This window comes from Muscardinus avellanarius (assembly GCF_963383645.1).
Source record: "Muscardinus avellanarius genome assembly, chromosome: 19".
NCBI lineage: Eukaryota > Metazoa > Chordata > Mammalia > Rodentia > Gliridae > Muscardinus > Muscardinus avellanarius.
The window spans coordinates 30,870,351-30,891,562 of NC_137805.1; the positions used below are offsets into that span (position 1 = coordinate 30,870,351).

Sequence of the window (21,212 nt, forward strand, 5' to 3'; positions counted from 1 at the left end):
AACAAACAGGAGGCTGAAATAGCTGCCCAGGGCCAGGGCACCGAGGGCCAGGCCCGTCTCCGCCCAGCGGCACCCCACCGCCCCCGGCGCACCTGGGCGAGGTAATTGCATAGTCGGTCGTACACCCCGCAGGCCTGAGGGCCCCGTGCAGGGTGGGGAGGTAGGGGAGTGGGGTCCCCTGAGTGGGGTGGCCGCTTCCCAGCCGGCCTGCTGGCTGTTGCCCTGGACCTCAGAGCAGCGGTATCCAAATAGCTCTGGATACACAAACCCACACAGAAGGCCAGCTCAGGAATGCCCCGCTGGCCGCCGGGAGGGGACTCCAGAGCAAACTCTGCCCTCCCATCTGCTGCGCACAGGATGGCGGCAGAAAGGCCACTCGTGGGGTGCCCGAGGCCCCCGGAGCATTGAGAACGGAACCAGAAACCAGTCTCCACTGCAGACCCACGGGGAGCTCCGTGGCGGCGGGGGATGCGGGGCCCCTTCTTCCTGGAGCAGGGGAGGCTGCGGGGGACGGTCAGCGGGGGCTCCCCGAGCAGCCGGACTCTTGGTGTTTGTGCAGCAGGGACATGCGCGAGAAGGTCCGCGAGCAGGTCGGGCACTGGTACTTCTTCACGTCCGAGTGCGTCTGGAGGTGCGCCCGCAGGTTGGAGCGGTCGGCGAAGGCGCGGCTGCAGTGCGGGCAGGAGAAGGGCTTCTCGCCTGGGGAGGAGAAAGAAAGCAAGAGGGCTGAGACTCGGCTACCCAAGGCCACCCCTCGCCCTGAGGCTCTGCCTGGGCCCCAGCAACAGCCCCTTTCCTGGGCCCTTTTTTGGGGGATACTGGGCTTGAACCCAGGGGCATTCTATCTCTGAGTTATACCCCCAGCCCTTTTTTATTTTTATTTTTTTTAAGATTTAAAGTTTATTAACTAGAAATACAGAAAATAGAAATACACCCCCAAACCGGGCGTGGTGGCGCACGCTTGTAATCCCCGCGCTTGGGAGGCGGAGACAGGAGGATCGCGCAGGTTCGAAGCCAGCCGCGCTGGCGTAAGAGACCCTGTTTCAAAAATATAAAATAGGTCTGGGAGTGTAGCCCGGAGGAAGAAGGGCTTCCAGGAACCCCAGTACTACCAAAAAAAAAAAAAAAAAAGAAATACATCCCCATGCCAGAATGGCAGGGGGGGAGACTCGAAATGAATACAACCCTTTTTTATTTGTTTTAAAACAGGGTCTTGTAGGGCTGGGCGTGGTGGCGCACACTTGTAATCCCCGCGCTTGGGAGGTCGAGACAGGAGGATCACACAGGTTCGAAGCCAGCCCCGTGCGCTGGCTTAAGAGACCCTGTTTCCAAATAAAAAAATAAATAAAAATAGGTCTGGGAGTGTAGCCCGGAGGTAGAAGGGTTTCCAGGAACCCATTACTACCAAAAAATAATAATAAAAAAAAGTTAAAACAGGGTCTTGCGAGGTCGCTGAAAGTCTCACTACATCGCTGAAGCTAGCCTCAAACCTGTGATCCTCCTCCTGTCTCAGCCTCCCAAGGACTGAGATTCCAGGTGTGCAACGCCACCTCTGGCTGAGCTCCCCTTCTTTCTTCATCTATAAAGGGGGCTGCCCCTCCGAGCTCCCATGGTGGACAACTGGGAGAAGGATGGGTGTGAAGTACTTATCCACGGGCTGGGGGCTGGGGAGGGAGAGCGCGGTCACAATGAACAAAGGGGGCTGAACACTCTTATTAACTTTCAGCCGTTTGATCCTTCTAGGGCCTCTCATATTAGGGACGGTGAAACTGAGGCCCAGAGGCTAAGTAGTTCTGGGTCACCCAGCAGGACTCCTGCGCCCTCCATTTTGACCACTAATACACTGCCCCTTGGCCACGGGGCTGTGGCTGGTGTCCCTCAGCGCTGCTCCTGGGCTCGCTCCTTGATTCGCCCTGGGGACAAAGCTTAAGAGTCCCCCCCATGTCCACCTCCTCTGAGCGGGCGAGGCCTGTCCGCTTCCCTGTCTCTAGACTTCTGTACACATCCCAAGTCCCCTGTATCAGACTGAGCGCCCTAAGGGCTGGGGCCTCCCAGGACCTGAGGCCCCCAAAGAGGCTACAGAACCGGGGTCCCTGATACACTGTCTACCTATCATCACTGTTTTAGGAAGTTTTGTACGTGGGACTAAGTATACAATAAAGTAAATCTGCTTTTAGAAGAGGGGGGTCTCAGCCGGGTGTGGTGGTGCATGCTTGTAATCCCAGCATTCAGGAGGCTGAGACCGGAGTACTTAGTGAGGCCCTCTGCAACTCAGTGAGACCCTGTTTCAAAATAAAGAATAAAAAATAGGGCAGGGGCTGTAGCTCAGAGGTAGAATGCCCCTGGGTTCCATCCCCAGACCTGCAAAAAAAAAAAAAAAAAAAAAAAAAAAAGAAGAAGAAGGGGTCTCAGAGAAGACTGACCCACCAACCAGCAGATAACACCTGTTTGTAATCCTGGGCCCAGCCAAGAGGGTCTAGTTCCCCAAACAGTGACGGTGACAAAATTGTGTTTTTTCCTGGTGTGTGTGTGTGTGTGTGTGTGTGTGTGTGTGTGTGTGTGTGTTGTCTCCTGGGGATTGAACCCAAGGGCCTTCTACCTCTGAACTATACCCAGCTCTACTTTATTTTATTTTATTTATTTATTTATTTTTGGTGGTACTGGGGGTAGAACCCAGAGACTTTCTACCTCTGGGCTATAACTCCTAGACCTATTATATATTTTATTTGGAAACAGGGTCTCACTAAGTTGCCGAGAGCCTCACTAAGTAGCTGAGGTTGGCTTCGAACCCGTGCGATCCTCCTGTCTCAGCCTCCCAAGCGCGGGGATTACAAGCGTGTGCCACCATGCCTGGCCTACTTTATTCTTTAAAACAGGGTCTCACTAAGTTGCGGAGGGCCTCAAGAGGTTGCTGAGGCTGTCCACGAAGCTATGATCCTCCTGCCTCAGCCCCCAAGCACAGGGATTTCAGGTGTGCCACCCTGCCTGGCTTGCTCTGCCCCCCCACAGGCATTTTCTAAATAAAAATTCCTAATAATAACTTATTAAATATCTATTGATACTGATGTGCCGGCACTATTCTACAATAACGAATCTCCTTTGAAGGCCAGCCCAATGCTTCCAGGCCTGCCTGACATGCCTGCGGGCCTGCCCCCCCCCCCCCGTGAGACCCCAGGGCTGGGATCCCATCACTGTCTCCCCGCTGAGCTGCTGGGGGGGGGGGGTCGAGGACAGGTTCCAGTAGAACCACGTCATTCAACAGGCATCTACTCAGCACCCAAGGGCCCAGATACAAGAAACACACCGTATCCCAGGGCAGGGCCCTAGTCCCAGAACTGGGGACAGGGTTCCTGGACGCACAGCTCTGCCCTTATGGAGCACCCTCCGCGTGCCAGGCCTGAAGGGTCTGCTGATAGCATTCACACCCCTGGGTGACCTAAGGGGACGGGTGCCCCTGGAATGTGGGGTGATGAGCACCCCCTCCCAGGGCTCAGTGAAGCCCTGCGCGGCCTCCCAGTTACTGCTCAAAGTGGATCAGATGCAAACCTGAACAAAGAGGGGACCTTCCAGGGTGTGGGCGGGGGTCCTGTAGCCCCCACAGAACTCCCCCCCAGACGCCTTTATGGTGTTCCTGGCAAGTGTGAAATCGGCACCAGGCCGGCGGGGACAAAGGCTGCCGAGGGGGGCACTGTACATGCGATACCCCGGATTAAAGGGGCCTGCCACGCCACGAACCAGCAGCTGCGGCCCCGGAACAGGTGCTGGGCACCGCTGCCCCAGCACCTGCTCCGCCCCTCCCCGCCCCCACCCACTGGGCCCCCATTAAAGTGCACAATGGGGGTCCAGGAGGCCTGGGTACTGCGTCTCCACCAGGGCCTGTGTGCCTGTGCCCGAGCCGTGCCTTTACATTAAAATAATGTCCGGATGGGAAGCAGAGGCTGCCCCCCCAGAGCACCCATGTCTCCAAACAGGGCCCGTTAGCTGGGGGAAACCAGCAGGAAGCAGGCAGATGGACTTTTGCATATTAAAATGGCAGCTATTTGTGCGCAAAGTGAGAGAAATGGGTAGCCTTGGCCAAATAATTGTGCCAAGAGGATCTACAAAATGCCATGACCTCCCCCCAATCATCCCAGTGACCTCCACTGCTCAAAGTTTAGTCACCAGCCCCGGAAATGGCAGCCCTCGGTCTCTGACCCGGCCGCTCGACTCCCAAAGCCCCCCCAAAGCCGGTCCCACTGACCCTTGGACTTTCTCCCTCTAGGTCACCCTCCGCGCCACTCCCCGTCAAGATCTGAAGGCGGAGCGGCTGCCCTTTCCTCATTTCTAGAAAGTTTCCCACATATCATGGGATTTTTTTTTCTTTTTCTTGTGGTACTGGGGATTGAACCCAAGGGCATTCTACCTCAGAACTACACCCCCAGCCCTATTTTTTATTCTTTGCTTTTGAAGCAGGGTCTCATGAGGTGCCTCCCTAGGTAGCTGAGGCTGGCTGTGAACCTGCGATGCTCCTGCCTCAGCCTCCCAAGTACTTGGCTTACAGGTGTGCACCGACCGGCAAAGCTCTTCCCCGGGCTGTGTGGCAGAGCTGACTGGGAGTGGGAAGGCAGAGCTGAGACGGGAATGGCGTGATCATTACGTGATCAGCAGTCCTCACAGCCACCCTCTAAGCATGTGCTACCAACGAACCCTCCCAGGCTCAGAGAGGTTAAATGCCTGCCTAAGGTCACGCAGCATAGGAGCAAATACCAACTACTGTGCTTGCTTATCATACGTCAGGCACTTTGCATTCTTTCAGTTAACCTGACCAGAACCCCCTTTAAACACTTTAAATATGAGGTAAAAGTATTTATGCCTATTTCAGAGATGGGGAAATTGAGGGTCAAAGAGGCTTAACTTTCTCCCAAGGTTCTCAAAATAGGATTTAGGGTGGGGCGGGCCGACAGCGCTCTGCCAGGCTGGGTGGGACCGAGCTGCGGGAAGGGAGCTAGGCAGCCTCTTCACACCTGCCCATGATGCAAGGTGTCTGTAACTTTCCCGTACCCAGATCCAGAGTATTTGGCTGGGAAACTGCAGAATGAACTATACAGGCAGCCCAGGGTCAGGGAGGGCGGCCTGGGGGCACTCACCTGTGTGGGTCCGGACGTGGCCCTGCAGCAGCCAGGGCCTGGAGAAGGCCTTCCCGCAGGTCCCGCAGACGCAGGGCAGCGTGTGGCTCCGGATGTGCATCTTGAGGGCGCCCAGGCTGAGGTATTCCTTGTTGCAGTACTTGCAGTTGAAAGCTTTGCGGGACTGGGGGTCCTTGGCCACGGACAGCCGGGCCAGCTGCTTGGGCAGTTGGCCCAAGCCTGGGAAGGCAGCATAGGCCTCAGCCTCCAGGGAAGAGGCCGAGGTGGAGGAGAGGGAAGAAGGGGCTGGCGAGGGTGGGCTGGGGGGCTCGGAGCCCTTCCCGCTGTCCTCGTCAGACAGGGAGGTCAGCTCCGCCACCTTGGGGCTCTCCTGGGGCTGGAGGGAGGCCCAGCTGATGGGCTTCACGTGGGGGGCCAGGAGCGAGTCCCAGATGAGCGTGGGCAGGGAGGCGGTGGGGTTAAGCACCTCAGGGGGTGGGATGGCGGCCAGCAGGTGGGCCTGGTCGTAGGGCTGTGGGAAAGTAAACTCTGGGGGGAGACAGAGAGAAGGGCAGCGTTAGGACCGGCGAGGTCTCTCGGTCAGTCAATAAGCACTGGCTAGCACTGAGGGGTGAGTGCTCACAGTTGGGGGGACGGGGCAGCTCCGTCTTAGCGCAGCCCCTCTGGACGCGGGTCCTATGGGGCCTCAACTTCCCAGCCCCGCCGGCTGCCCGGCCTCCCTCCTCCTGGGCGCCCCCGGCCACCCGCGGCCCTGTACGCCTCTCCTCCGACCCTCCCCCAGCGCTCTGGACTCCGGACTCTCCACAGCCACAGGCCTCCTCACCTGTCTACACTCGCGGAGCTTCTCCGCCTCCGCCCGCCACAAAGCCCCTCCGCCCGCCACACTGCCCCTGCGCAGCCCTCCACCCCGCCGGGCTCGAGGTCCACCGGGCCCGCGCCGGCGGAGCCCTCTCCTCGCCTCCCTCCACCCAGCGTCCTCGGGCCGAGGCGGGACCCCGGCCCCCCCGCCCCGCCCCGGCTCCCCCCGCGCGCCCGAGCCCCTCCCCGGGCCCCGCAGCCCGCTCACCCAGGGAGGAGTCCTGCAGCTCACTGTAGTTGGGCTTCCGGCGGGGCACCGAGGGCTTCCTGACGAGGAAAGAGCGCGGCATGGTGGCCGAGCAGCGGGGGTCGCCGGGTCGCGCAGGGCCGCAGGGAGCTCGACTCGCGAGGCCGCGCCGCGGTGCAGTGAGCGCGGACGCTCGCCGGCTGCCTTAAGTACCCCGGCCGCGGTGGGCGTGGCCACGCCCGCCACGCCTTTTTGTCAGGGCCGCGCCAATGGGAGGGGCGCCTCCGCCGGAGGCCACGCCCCGAGCAGGTGCGCCGCGGGCTGGCGGGGCCGAGCCGCGTGGCGCCCGGGCCGGCGGGGGCTGCTGGGGCCGCGGGAGACGCGCTGCGGCGGGAGGCCGGGGCGCGGGCGCGGGGCGCGGGGCGCCCGGCTGCCCTGCAGCCGCGGACCCGGCACCTGGCCCGCGGAAGCCCGCCTCCGCCGGGGGCTCGGGAAGGGCGGAGATGCCCCCGCCGGCTGGCGCCTCGCGGGGAGCGTGGCGAGGACCAGACAATACACACCGCCCGGTGGAGGGAGCGGCCCGCCCGCGGCCCCGCACGGCCCAGCCCCGCGCCGGCCCCGCGGCTCCCGACCTGCGGAGACCGCCCCGAAGCGAACTCAGGGCCTCGGCGGGCGTGGGGGCGCACGCTGGGCATCCCAGCCCTTGGGAGGGTCACGGGTTCGAGGACAGCCTCGCAACTTAGTGAGACCCCCCCCCGTTTCTAAATAAAAAAAATAGGGGGGGAGAAGGAAAATCTCTAAGACACACAATGTACTTAAACATATCGAAGTCAACCGCTGAGCCCAGCAAGGGAGGGAGGGATGGGGAGGGAACGGGGTGGGGAGTGGGTAGGGGTTAAATCAGTGAGTGTACTTGTACGTATACACAAGTTTTTTCTTACCCCAATATGATGTATGAATGTAACGCACCAGTAAAAAATTTTTTAAAAAGGAAAATAAAATAAATTACAAAAATAAAAACAGGGCTAGCTAGGGTAGGGTGACTCAGAGGTAGAACACCCCTGGTTCAATCCCCAGTGGAAACACACACGCACGCACGCACACTCAGGGTCTAGCCGTCCCGCGGGGGGGACAGGCGAAGTCAACACGATTATAATGGGCGTTGGGTGGGCGTTGGGGGCCGGACGCCGTGACAGCCAAGGGGCGGATCCCTTGATAGGGGGTCGGGCCGACTTCCCAGAGGAAATGAAGAAATCTCCGAGGGGAAGGCCGGAGGGGAGGTCGTAACTACCTGCGCCTGCAGCGCCGCCCCGGGGCCGGGGTGGAGGTGGGCGGGCAGGTCGGGAGGGGTCAGAGCTGCGGCTGGACTTTGCCTCGGAGGCACTGGGGAGCCCTGGAAGGATTTTTCAGCTGAAGAGGGACCTGTTTCTTGAGCGTCCTTCTGACAGCAGGACAGAGCAGCACCCTGGCGGGGCTGCAGCAGGTCCCCTGCCTCCCTGAGGAGGGACCGCAGGCCTCAGCGGGGGCCTGTGGGGAGGGAGGGCCGTGTCCAGCCCCGCTAGGAGGCACGCCATGGCCCCGGTGGCCACAGAAAGAGGTCTCACAGCCCTCCAGGGGATTCTCACCTGTGAAGGAAGGGCCAGAAAAGCTCCCGAGTCCCCTCCTCTCTCCAAGGAGTGCGGACCAGGGTCTGTTTCTGTCTCTAGGTGTCGGGATTGCGGCTGTTAACAAAACCACCCTCCCCCGTCGACTTAATTCAATCAAGATTCTCCGCTTGAAGCCAGAGGGAGCCACCCATGCCTCCCTCTGCGCACAGCTCTCCCCAGCTCCTCGGAGGAAGAGCCAGAGTCCCCCCAACCCCGGCTGGCTCCCCGGCCCCTGCTGGCCTCTAGTGCGCTCTCTCCCTCCCCGGAACGATTCCCCCAGCCGCTGGCTGGCCCCCTAACCTCCAGGCCTGTGCTACCGCAGGACCTTGGCACCTGCCGCTCACCCTCCCTTCTCCCTAGATCCCTCTACCCCGAGGTCTTCAGCTGGATAGTTTCTTCTCCTCCTCCTTTGTTTCGGCAGCAATTTCATCAACCCCTCAGCCTCATTAGTCATGAGAGAAATGCAAATGAAATCCACAGGGAGATCCCATTTCCCGCCCAGCAAAAGGAGAAAACAAAGAGGAAATTTGGTTAATATCAAGTGTTGATGAGGAAGTCAGGGCCGGGAGGTGTCAATGGGTGCAGGCACTTGAGAAAAGTTGGGCTTCGGCTAGAAACAGGTGCTCCGCTTCCCAGGGGTCCTCGGCCTTTAAAAAACACCGAGCCTGGGCCCCACCCTCACCGCCACACATCCGGACTTCATTACCTGGGGCGGGGTTCCTGGCAGCCACCTTTACAAAAATTCCTCTGATGCTTCTAAAGGCCAGCCAGAGTTAGTTAGGAAGTACTGCCCAGCCCCGAACCCAGGGGCTGCACCCGAGTTCCTAATAACAAAACAAACGGGAAAAGAATTGGATATCACCCAAATGTGTTACCAGGAATTGAACTAGGAGACTTTCTACTTCTGAGCTTATTCCCAGTTTTATTTTTTATTATTATTATTTTTTTTTGTGTGTGTGTGGGGGGGGTACTGGGGTTCCTGGAAGCCCTTCTACCTTCGGGCTACACTCCCAGACCTATTTTACATGTTTCTTTGAATTTGGAAACAGGGTCTCTTAAGCCAGCGCGGCTGGCTTCGAACATGTGTGATCCTCCTGTCTCTGCCTTCCAAGCAGAGATTCCAAGCGGGGATTACAAGCGTGCGCCACCACGCCCAGCTTTATTTTTGATTTTTAAACAGGGTCTCACTAAGTTGATGAGAGTCTCACTACTTGCTGAGGCTGTCCTCCAACCTGTGATCCTTCTGTTTCAGCCTCTCAAGTACTGGGATTAAAGGTGTGTGTCGCCATGCCCAGCTTTATTTATTTATTTGTTTGTGTGTTTATTGCTGTACTGAGGATGAAACCCAGGGGTATTCTACCTCCAAGTGACACCCCCAGCCCTATTTTTTTTTTTTTGTAATACTGGGGGTGGAACCCAGGGGCTTTCTACCTCTGGGCTATACTCCCAGAACCATTTTATATTTTATTTGGAAACAGGGTCTCACTAAGTTGCTGAGAGCCTCACTATAGCTGAGGCTGGCTTCGAACCTGCGTGATCCTCCTGTCTCTGCCTCCCAAGCGCAGGGATTACAAGCGTGCGCCACCACGCCCGGCCCCAGCCCTATTTTTTATTCTTTATTTTGAACAGGGTCTCACCAAGTTGCAGAGGGCCTAAGTAGCTGAGGCTGGTGATTAATTTGCAATCCTCCTACCTCAGCCTCCCCAGTAGTGGGTTACAAGTGTATGCTATCAAGCCTGGTGTGTGTGTGTGTGTGTGTGTGTGTGTGTGTGTGTGTGTGTGTGTGTGTGTGTTACTGGGGATTTAACCCAGAGGCGGTCTACCTCTGAGCCACACCCTATTTTATTCCTTATTTCAAAACAGAGTCTCACTAAGTGCAGAGGGCCTCACAAGTTGCTGAAGCTGACTGCAAACCTGCGATCTTCCTGCCTCAGCCTCCCAAGTACTGGGATTACAGGTGTGCGCCAACACACCCGGCCAGCGCTAGCTTCTTAACTGTGGAGGTGGGTGGCTCCTACCTCCTGGAGGTGCCAGGCTGGGGAAAGCGCCCAGCGCCCACCGCCTGCGCCCTCTGGGCCCGGCTTCCCTCTCCTGGCTGCACCCACACGGGGATGGGGAGGGCGAGGTCTGGAGGAAGAGCGGGCCTTCCTCGGATCCCACCCAGCTCGGGTCTGATTGAATCGCCCCCACTGCACCCTCTGTCTTTCCGAGGCCGGGCGGAGGCCAGGGGCGGAGCGAGAGGGCGAGGGTGGCCCTTGGAGGTGAAGCCGGGGCACCTCGCACTGAGGTCCGAGGATCCTTTTGAAGCGGTGGTGTGAGGCTCGGGCGCGGTCCTCCGGCGACCTCTGCTGGCTCCCGCTGGCCACGCCCGCGGCTTAAAGCGATCCACCTTGCTTCTGGAAGGAAGGTCCATTGAAAACCACCTGCAAAGCCGGGCGCGGAGGCGCACGCTTGTCCTCCCAGCATTCAGGAGGCCGAGACAGGAGGATCTGGGTTTGCGGCCAGCCTCAGCTACTTAGTGAGGCCCTCTGCAATTTAGTGAGACCCTATTTCCAAATAAAGAATAAAAAATAGGGCAGGGAGTGTAGCTCAGAGGTCCAATACCCCTGGGTTCCATCCCCAGACCCACCAAAAATAAAATAAATAAATAAATAAATAAGGCTGGGGGTGTAACTCAGGGGCAGAATGCCCAGTGCTACAAAACAAAACCAACCGAGGAACTCCCACCTTCAGACCTCCATTCCCACCCTGGGCAAGTATTTCCCATGGCTGGTGTGACCTTCCAGAGGTGACCTTATAGACAAGGAGATTTCTGGGTGTGTGTTAATGGGTGCATCCCTTTTGGCACCAAACCTAGGAATTTCCACAGAGCCAACACCTTGCTCTAACAGTACTCAGCATCTTGAAAATTGTGCCCTATGGTTCCAAGAAACTTCCTAAATCTTCGGACATCTGTTTGTTTGCAATAATGGGGATGGATCCAGGGCCTTCCTTAGCAGGTGCTGTAGCCAAACCCCAAGCCCCTCCTTAATCCTTTTTTGGCGCTAGGGATTTAACCCAGAGGCATTCTACTTACGAGGTACACCCCCAGCCCTTTTTATTTTTATTTTTTTGTTTTGAAACAGGGTCTCAAGCCTGGCGTGGTGGCACACGCTTGTAATCCCAGCATTCGGGAAGCTGAGACTGGAGGTTCGCGGTTCGCAGACAGCCTCAGCTACTCAGTGAGGCCCTCCGCAATTTAGTGAGACCCTGTTTCAAAATAAAGAATGAAAAACAGGGCAGGAGGTATAGCTTGGAAGTCAAATGATGTCTCTGGGTTCCATCCCCAGACTCACAAAAAAATAAAATGAAATAAAAATAAAGAAAGAAAAGAAAGGAAAAAGAAACAGGGTCTCATTAGGTTGCTGAAAGTTTCACTACTTGCTGAGGGTGTATTCCAACCTGTGACGTCCTGTCTCAGCCTCCCAAATACTGGGATTACAGGCGTGCACCACCACACCCTTAATCCCTTTTGGGGCTGAGTCTTTAGTGTATGGATTGTACCATAATCACACAATTTATTCAATAAAGGTTCAGTGTGTGTGTGTGTGTGTGTGTGTGTGTGTGCGCACACTGGGGATTGAGCCAGGGGCATTCTACCTCCGAACCACACCCCCAGCCCTATTTTTTTTTCTTATTTATTTATTTATTTATTTATTGTACTGGGGATGGAACCCAGAGGCTTTCTACCTCCGGGCTACACTCCCAGACCTAGTTTATATCTTATTTGGAAACAGGGTCTCACTAAGTTGCTGAGAGCCTCACTAAGTAGCTGAGGCTGGCTTCGAACCCGCGCGATCCTCCTGTCTCAGCCTCCCAAGCGCGGGGATTACAAGCGTGCGCTTCCACGCCCAGCTAATGTGACAATTTCAGTGAATGGATATACTACAACACATCTTTGCACTCCAGGGCAAATGCGATGTTTTGTGAAAATGTAGAAGGCCAGGTGCGATGGCGCACACCTGTAATCAGTAACCCAGAGGCTGAGCAAGAACGCCAAACCAAGGCCAGCCTGGGCACTTTAGATGTACCCAGAATGAAAAGGGGCAGGGATGCAGCTCAGTGGCAGAGCACCCTGGGTGCTCTGAAAAGAAAGTTGATAAATTTATCTTAATGTCCCCTAAGAGTTTATGGTACCACCAGCAGAGAACTGAGGGCTTCTTTTCAATACTTGGCCCATACAGCCTAACGTCCAATTATTTTTATCTTTCTTATCTGATAAGAAAATTGGAATCTATTTTTTTTCTTTTTTACAGACTTGGGAGTTGAACCCGGGGGGCATTCTACCTCAGAGCTACACCCCTAGCCCTATTTTTTTTTTTTTTTCCTGTCCTGGGGATGGAACCTAGGGGCATTCTACCTTGGAGCTATACACCCAGCCCTATATTTTGTGGTACTGGGGATGGAACCCAGGGGCCTTTGACCTCCGAGCTACACCCTCTGCCCTATTTTTTATTCTTTATTTTGAAACAGAGTCTCAGTGAGTTGCGGAGGGCCTCACTAAGTAGCTGAGGCTGTCCGCGAACCGCGATCCTCCTGTCTCAGCTTCTCAAATGCTGGGACTACTAACATGCACCACCTTCTGTTTTGTTCCATTTTGTTTTTTTCAGTACTGAGGATAGAATTTAGGGGCATTGTACGTTTGAGCTACACCTCCATCCCTAATTTTTAGTTTATTTATTTATGTATTTATTTATTTATTTTGGTGGTACTGGGGTTCCTGGAAACCCTTCTACCTCCGGGATACACTCCCCAGACCTATTTTTTATATTTTTATTTGGAAACAGGGTCTCTTCAGCCAGAGAGACTGGCTTCAAACCTGCGCGATCCTCCTGTCTCCACCTCCCAAGTGCGGGGATCACAAGCGTGCGCCACCACACCGGGCTAAATAAATAATTTGAATTTCACATGAGTGAGACTTGGTTACTGAGGATGGGAGCCAGGGACATACTACCTCTGAGCTACACCTTCAGCCCTATTTTTTATTGATTTTTATTTTTATTTATTTATTCATTTTGTGGGCCTGGGGGTGGAACCCAGGGGCATTTGACCTCTAAGCTACACCCCCCTAACCCTATTTTTATTCTTTATTTGGAAACAGGGTCTCACTAAGTTGCAAAGGGCCCCACTAAGTAGCCGAGGTTTCTGCGAACCGCCATTCTCCGGTCTCGGTCTCCTGAATGCTGGGATTATAAGCGTGCACCACCACGCTTGGCTTCTTTTGATTTTGATTTTGAAATAGGGTCTCGCTAGGTCGATGAAGCTGTTCTTGAATCTGTAATCCTACTTTCTCAGCCTAGCAAGTACTGAGATTTCAAGCATGCGCCACACGCCCGGCTGCGTTTATTTATTTATTTATTTTTTGGCTTGATCTATCTGAAGTATTTTTTATATACCCCACGGCCATTTCAGTTTTCCTGCTTTCTCAACTATTTTTCAGGTCCTTTTGGTCACCAAGTTGACAAGCTCCTCCTTCCTCGGGGAAATGAGAGGTCTGGCTTCTGTTGAACAATCAAAGCATAAGCTCAGTCAGTGGAGCGCAGGAGGGTCGTCTTAACTGAAGGAAGAGTTGTTGTCCAGGGAAAGTCCACTGAATAAATCAAGGCTCAGTGCCCACCTCTGCCCTGGATTCAGAGAACAAAACCTCTTCCATAGTCTCACGCTGGCCAGAAAAGAGCGATACAGTCTTGGGCTTTGCCCGGGCAGCCACTCTCCCAGATATGAACACATTCCCAGAGAAGTTTCCGGGTTAGTGTCCGATGCTGCTGGGCAGCTGGAGCTGGGGCTCTGAGATAAACCGGATAAGCCTTTTTCTTCCCATTTTCTGAGCACCTGCTGCGTGCCAGGCTCCCTGTAGGAGGCTCCCTCTGTTAATGTAGTTACTCCTTTGCCAAAATAGAACGGCTAAGAACGGATTTTACTAGCTGAGTATGGCGGCTCACACCTGTAATCCCAGTGCTTGGGAGACTGAGATAAGAGAATCACTGTTTTGGGGCCAGTCTCAGCAATTTAGCCAGATCTTCAGATAAACTTAGTGAAGCCATTTCAAAATTAAAAATAGAGCCAGGCATGGTGGCGCACGCTTGTCATCCCAGCATTTGGGAGGCTGAGACAGGAGGATCTTGGTTGGTGGACAGCCTCAGCTACTTAGTGAGGCCCTTTGCAACTCAGTGAGACCCTGTTTCCAAATAATTAGAAATAGGGCTGGGGTGTAGCTCAGAAGTCGAATGTCCTTGGGTTCTGTCCCCCAGTACTCCAAAAACAAAAAATTAAAAATAGACTGGGCATGGTGGTACACACTTGTAATTTTGATACTTGGGAGGCTGAGACAGGAGGATCCCAGGTTTGCAGCCATCCTCCTTAACTTAGTGAGACTCTGTTTCAAAATAAAAAATAGGCTTGGAGTGTAGCTTAGAGGTAGAATGCCCCTGAGTTCAATCCCCAGTACCACCCACACACAAATAATGAAAATAAAAAGGGCTGGCAGATCTCAGCGGTAGAATGCCCCTAGGTTCAATCCCCGGTGCCAAATAAATAACTAGGACAGGGCTGCGGCTCAAGGCCGAGTGCCCACCTGCCCAGCACACACAAGGCCCTGGTCCATCCCCAACCCTGGGCTGCCTCCAACCCAAGATCGTCAAGGAGCTCTGGGAGAGAGCCGGGCACACCTGCCTGAGGTCCTCCCGGTGGAAGAGGAGGCTGTCCACACCTGGAGGGCCTGTGTGGGCCAGGCAGGCAGGAAGCCAGGGCTCTCAGCACACACGAGGTGCACCCACCACCCCGCCCAAGCCCGAGAGGACCCCCGACAGGTAATTGCCTGGTGTTGGGTTGGTGGCGAGACCTCACACTTCCACACTCCCTCTCGGACCATCTCGCCTACCCTCAGCCGGCAGCCTCGCCCCTCGCCTGGGCGGTAGAGTCCTATCTCCAGCCTTCTGAACCGGCTAAAGGCTGAGTCAGCCTCCTGGGTCTCCGCCCCCTTCGTAGAAAACCAGCGACGGCATCTGGAGATCTTTGAGCACCTCTGAGGGCTCCTGGAGGTGGAGCCCGGGGTGGAGCGCCCCGTAGCACCACGAGGCCCTGGGTTCATCTTCACACAGACGCACAAAGTCAACAATGAAGAAACTATGAAATTTACTGGAGCCCAGGCACCGGGGCCAGCAAGGCCCTGTATAGAAATACAAAAAGCAGTAGGTGGGTGTGATGGCCTACATCTGTCATCCCAGCACTTGGGAGGTTAAGACCGCAGGTTGGAGACTAGCCTCAAACCTAGCAATTTAGCAAGATCCTGTTCCAAATGCAAAAATTAAAAAGGGCTAGGGGAGCCGGGCGTGGTGGCGCACGCTTGTAACCCCAGCATTCGGGAGGCTGAGACCTGGAGGATCACGGTTCGCGGACAGCCTCAGCTACTTAGTGAGGCCCTCCACAACTCAGTGAGACCAGGTTTCAAAATAAAGAATAAAAAATAGGTCTGGGGGTGTAGCTCCAAGGTAGTATGCACCTGCATTCCATTCCCAGTACCAAAAAAAAAAAAAAAAAAAAAAAAAAGAAAGGGCTGGGGGTGTATCTTGGACATAAAATGCCCCTTGATTCAATCCCTTGTACCTAAGTAGATGAAAACAGCTGGGGAATATCTCAGAGGTAGAACACCCCTGGGTTCAATCCCCAGGATCCCCTCACCCCAGAAAAAAAAAAAAGAGAAAAAGGAAAGGAGAGAAGAAGGAGGAAGGTTGGTTCTAATGAGGTTTAGGAAATTCCCAGACCTATTTTATATTTTATTTGGAAACAGGGTCTCTCTAAGTTGCTGAGAGCCTCACTAAGTGGCTGAGGCTGGCTTCAAACCTGTGCGATCCTCTTGTCTCAGCCTCCCAAGCCCGGGGATTACAAGCGTGCGCCACCGCGCCCGGCTTATTTTTTTTCATGTTTTAATTGAATTTATTAACACTTTAAACATATATACAGAAATTACTGCACAGCCCAAAGCCTGGCTGAAGCCCAGAGAAGCCCCTCAGTGGTAACCACACTCACCAGGTAAGGGCCGTAGGCTGCTAGACACCTGTGCACAGGTGCGCAGGCGCGCCCGCACACACACACCCTCAGGAGGAGCCACCCCTTGGCTCAGTTATCTTAGAGATACGGTCACCAGATAAAATACAGCCAATTAAATCTGAATTTCAGAAAAACAACAGTCTTTAGCATAAGACTGGTAGTACTTATCTGAAATTCAAATCTAAATATAGTTTTATTTTCTAGATCCGGTGGTCCAACTTGGAAATTAGTTCTTATCAGCATTGACAGCAGTATCAATAACCAGCCCCAGCTGATGGGCAGTTGGGTGGTTTTGCATCTCCTGCTTTCAATAACAATACTGCAGGGCCGGCCTGGCTCAAGGACTCCCAGCTCCAGGACAATTGTATCTGCAGGGTGCGGTCCCCAAACAGCTCAGCCACTTGCCTGCTGGATTCCTGTGTCCACACTGGGGGCCCAGGCCCCAGACGGTTACCTCCGGTTCCTCGGAGCAGCCTCTTCCCTCCTGATCTTTGGCTTTTTTTCTTTTGTGGTACTGGGGATGGAACCCAGGGGCATTTTACCTCCAAGCGACACCTCCAGCCCTATTTTTTGTTCTTTATTTTGAAACAGGGTCTCACTGAGTTGCAAAGGGCCTCACTAAGTAGCTGAGGCTGGCGGAGAACCACGATCCTCCTGTCTCAGCCTCCCGAATGTTGGGATGACAAGCGTGCGCCACCATCCTCAGCTTTTCCCCCCCCCCATTTATTTTGTGGTACTGGGATTCAACCCAGAGGCATTCTATTTCCAAGCTACACCCCCAGCCCTTCTTATTTATTTTGGTCCTACCTCTGAGCTACACCCCAGCCATATCTTATTCCTTTTTTTTTGGTGTGTGTGTGTGTGTGTGTGTGTGTGTGTGTGTGTGTGTTGCTAGGGATTGAATCTGGGGGCATCTACCTTTGAGCTACATCCCCAGCCCACTTTTTATTCTGTATTTTTTTTTTTTTTTTGGTGGTACTGGGGGTGGAACCCAGGAGCTTTTCTACCTCCGGGCTATACTCCCAGACCTATTTTATATTTTATTTGGAAACAGGGTCTCACTAAGTTACTGAAAGCCTAAGTAGCTGAGGCTGGCTTCGAACCTGTGTGATCCTCCTGTCTCAGCCTCCTAAGCGCGGGGATTATAAGCGTGCGCCACCACGCCCGGCTGAGCTTGTTTTTTAAATATATTTTTATTGGTACATTGTAGTCATACATCTTTTGTGTGTGTGGTACTGGGGTTCCTGGAAACCCTGCTACCTCCAGGCTACACTCCCAGACCTATTTTATATTATTTTTATTTGGAAACAGGGTCTCTTAAGCCAGTGAGGCTGGCTTTGAACCTGTGCCAATCCTCCTGTCTCAGCCTCCCAAGCGTGGGATTACCAGCGTGCGCCATCACACCTGGCGCTGTAGTCATACATCATAATGGAATCAAAAAATGTTTCCATCTTCCCCCCTCCCATCCCCTCATTAGTCACCTTAATTGCTCCTCTATAGGGCCCCTTCATCTAGAATTCTTCCTATTACCCATTTCTCCCTAGTTTTCACATAATAGGGAAAGCGTCCGATTTCTTATTTTTTGTGACATTTCCCTGTAGATGCCATATTTTTGTTCTCCTTTATGGCTGGGTACAATTCCATTGTGTACACATCCCAGTTTTGTAATCCACTCCTCTGTTGGTGGACATCTTGGCTGGCTCCATAGTTTGGGGATGATGAACAGTTATGAGCATATACTTGTGCATTGGTTTGGTATTTGGTTTTCATTCTTTTGGGTAGATACCCAGAGGTGGTGTTGCTGGGTCATATGGTAAGTTCATTTTCATTCTTCTGAGGATCTTCCATACTGTTTTTCCAAGTGGTTGCATTAATTTGCAATCCCCCTAATAATGTATTAGAGGTTTTTTTTTTTTTTTTTTTTTTTTTTTGGTGGTACTTGGAATTGAACCTAGGGACTTTTCTACCTCTGGGCTATACTCCCAGACCTATTTTTTTATACTTTATTTGGAAACAGGGTCTCACTAAGTTGCTGAGAGCCTCACTTCGTAGCTGAGGCTGGCTTTGAACCTGTGCGGTCCTGTCTCGGCCTCCCAGGCGCTGCCATGCCTGGCTGTATCAGAGTTTCTACTTCACATCTGATCAATTAGTTTCTCTGCTCTTTGGAAACCCTTTTCCTTTCCACACTGATTCCCATTTGCTGAGATCCTGACAGCCAGGTGAGTGACTTTGACAAGATGATCCACTCATACCCAATGATTTATCTTTCATTTTTCTTGTGAGGGTCTGGGGATGGAACCCAGGGGCATTTGACCTCCGAGCTACATCCCCTGCTCTATTTATTTTTAAACAGGGTCTAAGTTGCAGAGGGCCTAAGTAGCTGAGGCTGTCTGGAACCGCAATCCTCCAGTCTCGGCCTCCTAAATGCTGGGATCACAAGCGTGCGCCACCACGACCCACTCCTCATACCCAATTTTTTAATAGAGGCCACTTGTTTCTGGAAATCTGCTGAGAAATGGGGTGAGGAAGCAGCAGTGTCAAGTGCTTCCTGACCACACAGTTGTAAAGCCTCGCCAGCTGCCCAGTCCTGGCCTCGGGATCCCGTCACTGCGGGCAGCGCGTCGACAGAGTCCCATTTTCTCTTCCATTTTGTTTTTAATAGAGTAGGAGAAAACAGCATGTGTCTTTTGCAAAAGCTGGGAGCCCGAATACCTGGCAGCAATGAGTTTTATCTCCCTCTGTAGGCGGAGGTCCACAGCTTCACCACCAAGAGCAGGGTCTGCTGCTCTAGACGCACCACGGTCCCCAGAGCTTCACAGAGGAACGCGGCCGCCAGGAGCACCGAGGCCTCCGGGGACGCACGGCACAGCCACGCGCGGGGCTCACTCTGACACGCCCTGAACATTTTTCGTATATAGTATGTTGTTCAGAATTCCTGAGCGTATGGGGCAGAAGTCTACTTTCGGGGAGATTTCTTCAAAAGTTCAAGTTGGATTGGATTGGATCAGTCTGCCTCTCCCAAATACTGGCTGCCTTCGCCATCTTGGTCCCCAAGTTTGTTTTTTTGTTTTGTTTTTGCAGGTTTGGGGATGGAGCCCAGGGGCATTTGACCTTTGAGCCCTATTTTTTTTCTTTATTTTGAAACCGGGTCTTACTGAGTTGCAGAGGGCCTAAGTAGCTGAGGCTGTGTCGCGAACTGTGATCCTTCGCCTCCTGAATGCTAGGATTACAAGCGTGTGCTACCACGCCTGGCCCCAAGCTTATTTTTTAAAAATTTGAAAGTCTTAAACTGGGCGTGGTGGCGCAAGCTTGTAATCCCAGCATTTGGGAGGCTGAGACCTGGAGGATTGCGGTTCGCGGACAGCCTCAGCTACTTAGTGAGGCCTCTGCAACTCAGTGAGACCCGGTTTCAAATTAAAGAAAAAATAGGGCAGGAGGTATAGCTCGGAGGTCAAATGCCCCTGGGTTCCATCCCCAGACCGCAAAAAAAAAAAAAAAAAAAAAAAAATTGAAAGTCTTGCTAAATTGCTGAGGACCCATCTCTACCTGGTGAGTGCTGTGGTCCCAGCTGTGTCCCACCATGCCTACACACTGCTCAACCACGGGCGACGCGCAGCACTAATGCTGGGACTTGTGATACAGAAGGGTCACAGGTTCGAGGCTACGCCTTAGCCATTTAGCGAGAGCTGTTTAGGAATCAAAAAATAAAGAGGGCGTGGTGTGGTAGTTCTCACTGTAATCCTAGTTAGTACTTTGGGAGGTTTAGGATTAAGGTTCAAGGTTGGCTTGTGCAAATAATAACTTCTCCCATTAACCTAGCGAGATCCTGTTTCAAAATAAAAAATAGGGCTAGGGGGTGTAGCTTGGAAGTAGAATGCCCCTGGACTCAATCCCCAGGACAAATTAGTAAGTAAGAGCCTGGCGTGTGATTCAATGGTAGAGGACCTTGGGGTTTGATTCCCTGTCCAAAATAAAATCAGACAAACTGGTTAATACGTGCCGTGTTTGTAGGGATGCTTGATCCAGTGTGGTTTATAACAGACGAACTGGAAACAACCCAAATACTGGAAAAAAAATTTTTTTTAGTCTGTTCCAAGCCGGGCGTGGTGGCGCACACTTGTAATCCCCGAGTTGGGAGGCTGAGACAAGAGGATCTCACAGGTTCGAAGCCAGCCTCTCTGGTTTAAGAGACACTGTTTCCAAATAAAATATCAAATAGGTCTGGGAGTGTACCCCAGAGGTAGAAAGCCCCTGGGCTCCATCCCCAGTTTCACCATTAAAAAAAAAAGTCTGCTCTGTTCTTTTTTTGTGTGTGTGTGGGTCTGGGGATGGAACCCAGAGGCATTTGACTTCCGAGCTACACCCTCCCACACACCCGTTTATTCTTTATTTTGAAACAGGGCCTGAGTTGCGGAGGGCCTAAGTAGCTGAGGCTATCCACGAAACACATCCTCCGGTCTCAGCCTCCCAAATGCTGGGATGACAAGTGTGCGCCACCATGCCCAGCTTTATTTCCTATTTTGAAACAGGGTCCCACTGAGTTGCAGAACACTTTGAGTTGCTGAGGCTGGCCATGAACATGGGATCCTCCTGTCTCAGCCACCCACGTACCAAGATGGGTGTGTGCCACCACGCCTGGCTTACAGCTGCTGCTTAGGATGTCAGGATTCAGGGGGCAGTGTACATGGAACTGTGGTGTGGTGCTAACTTTAGATGGTCCCCTAGTCCCGGTGGTGTTTGCTGCTGTGCTTGTCTTCTGTGCTTCTCCATGCCCACATTGGTCCCACAAGGACTTCTTGGACATCTGGGCATGGTGGCGCATGCCTGTAATCCCAGTACTTGGTAGGTTGAGACAGGATCACAAGTTCTCGGCCAGCCTCAGCTACTCAGGGTCTCTGCAACTCAGTGAGATCCTGTTTCAAAATGAAAAATAAGCTGGGTGTGGAAACGGGAGGATCATGGTTTGTGGACAGCTTCTGCTACTTAGTGAGGCCCTCTGCAACTTAGACGTTGTTTCTAAATAAATAAAGAGCCGGGCATGGTGGCGCACGCTTGTAATCCCAGCATTCGGGAGGCTGAGACCTGGAGGATCACGGTTCACGGACAGCCTCAGCTACTTAGTGAGGCCCTCTGCAACTCAGTGAGACCCGGTTTCAAAATAAAATAAAAAATAGGGCAAGGGGTGTAGCTCGGAGGTCAAATGCCCCTGGGTTCCATCCCCAGACCCGCAAAAAAAAAAAGATAAATAAATAAATAAATAAATAGGGAAGGGGGGTGTAGCTGGGAGGTTGAATGTCCCTGGGTTCC

The 21,212-nt window shown here is 53.4% G+C and overlaps 1 protein-coding gene across 1 annotated transcript; it reads right to left on the minus strand.

The window, feature by feature from the left end:
* Positions 1-514: 514 nt before the first annotated feature.
* SNAI1 (snail family transcriptional repressor 1) lies at positions 515-6,274 on the minus strand (the record flags this gene model as incomplete). Its single annotated transcript, XM_080716760.1, has 3 exons — positions 515-699; positions 5,127-5,654; positions 6,193-6,274. The coding sequence occupies 3 exons, from the start codon at positions 6,272-6,274 to the stop codon at positions 515-517; spliced, it is 795 nt and encodes a 264-aa protein (XP_080572886.1).
* Positions 6,275-21,212: the final 14,938 nt, after the last annotated feature.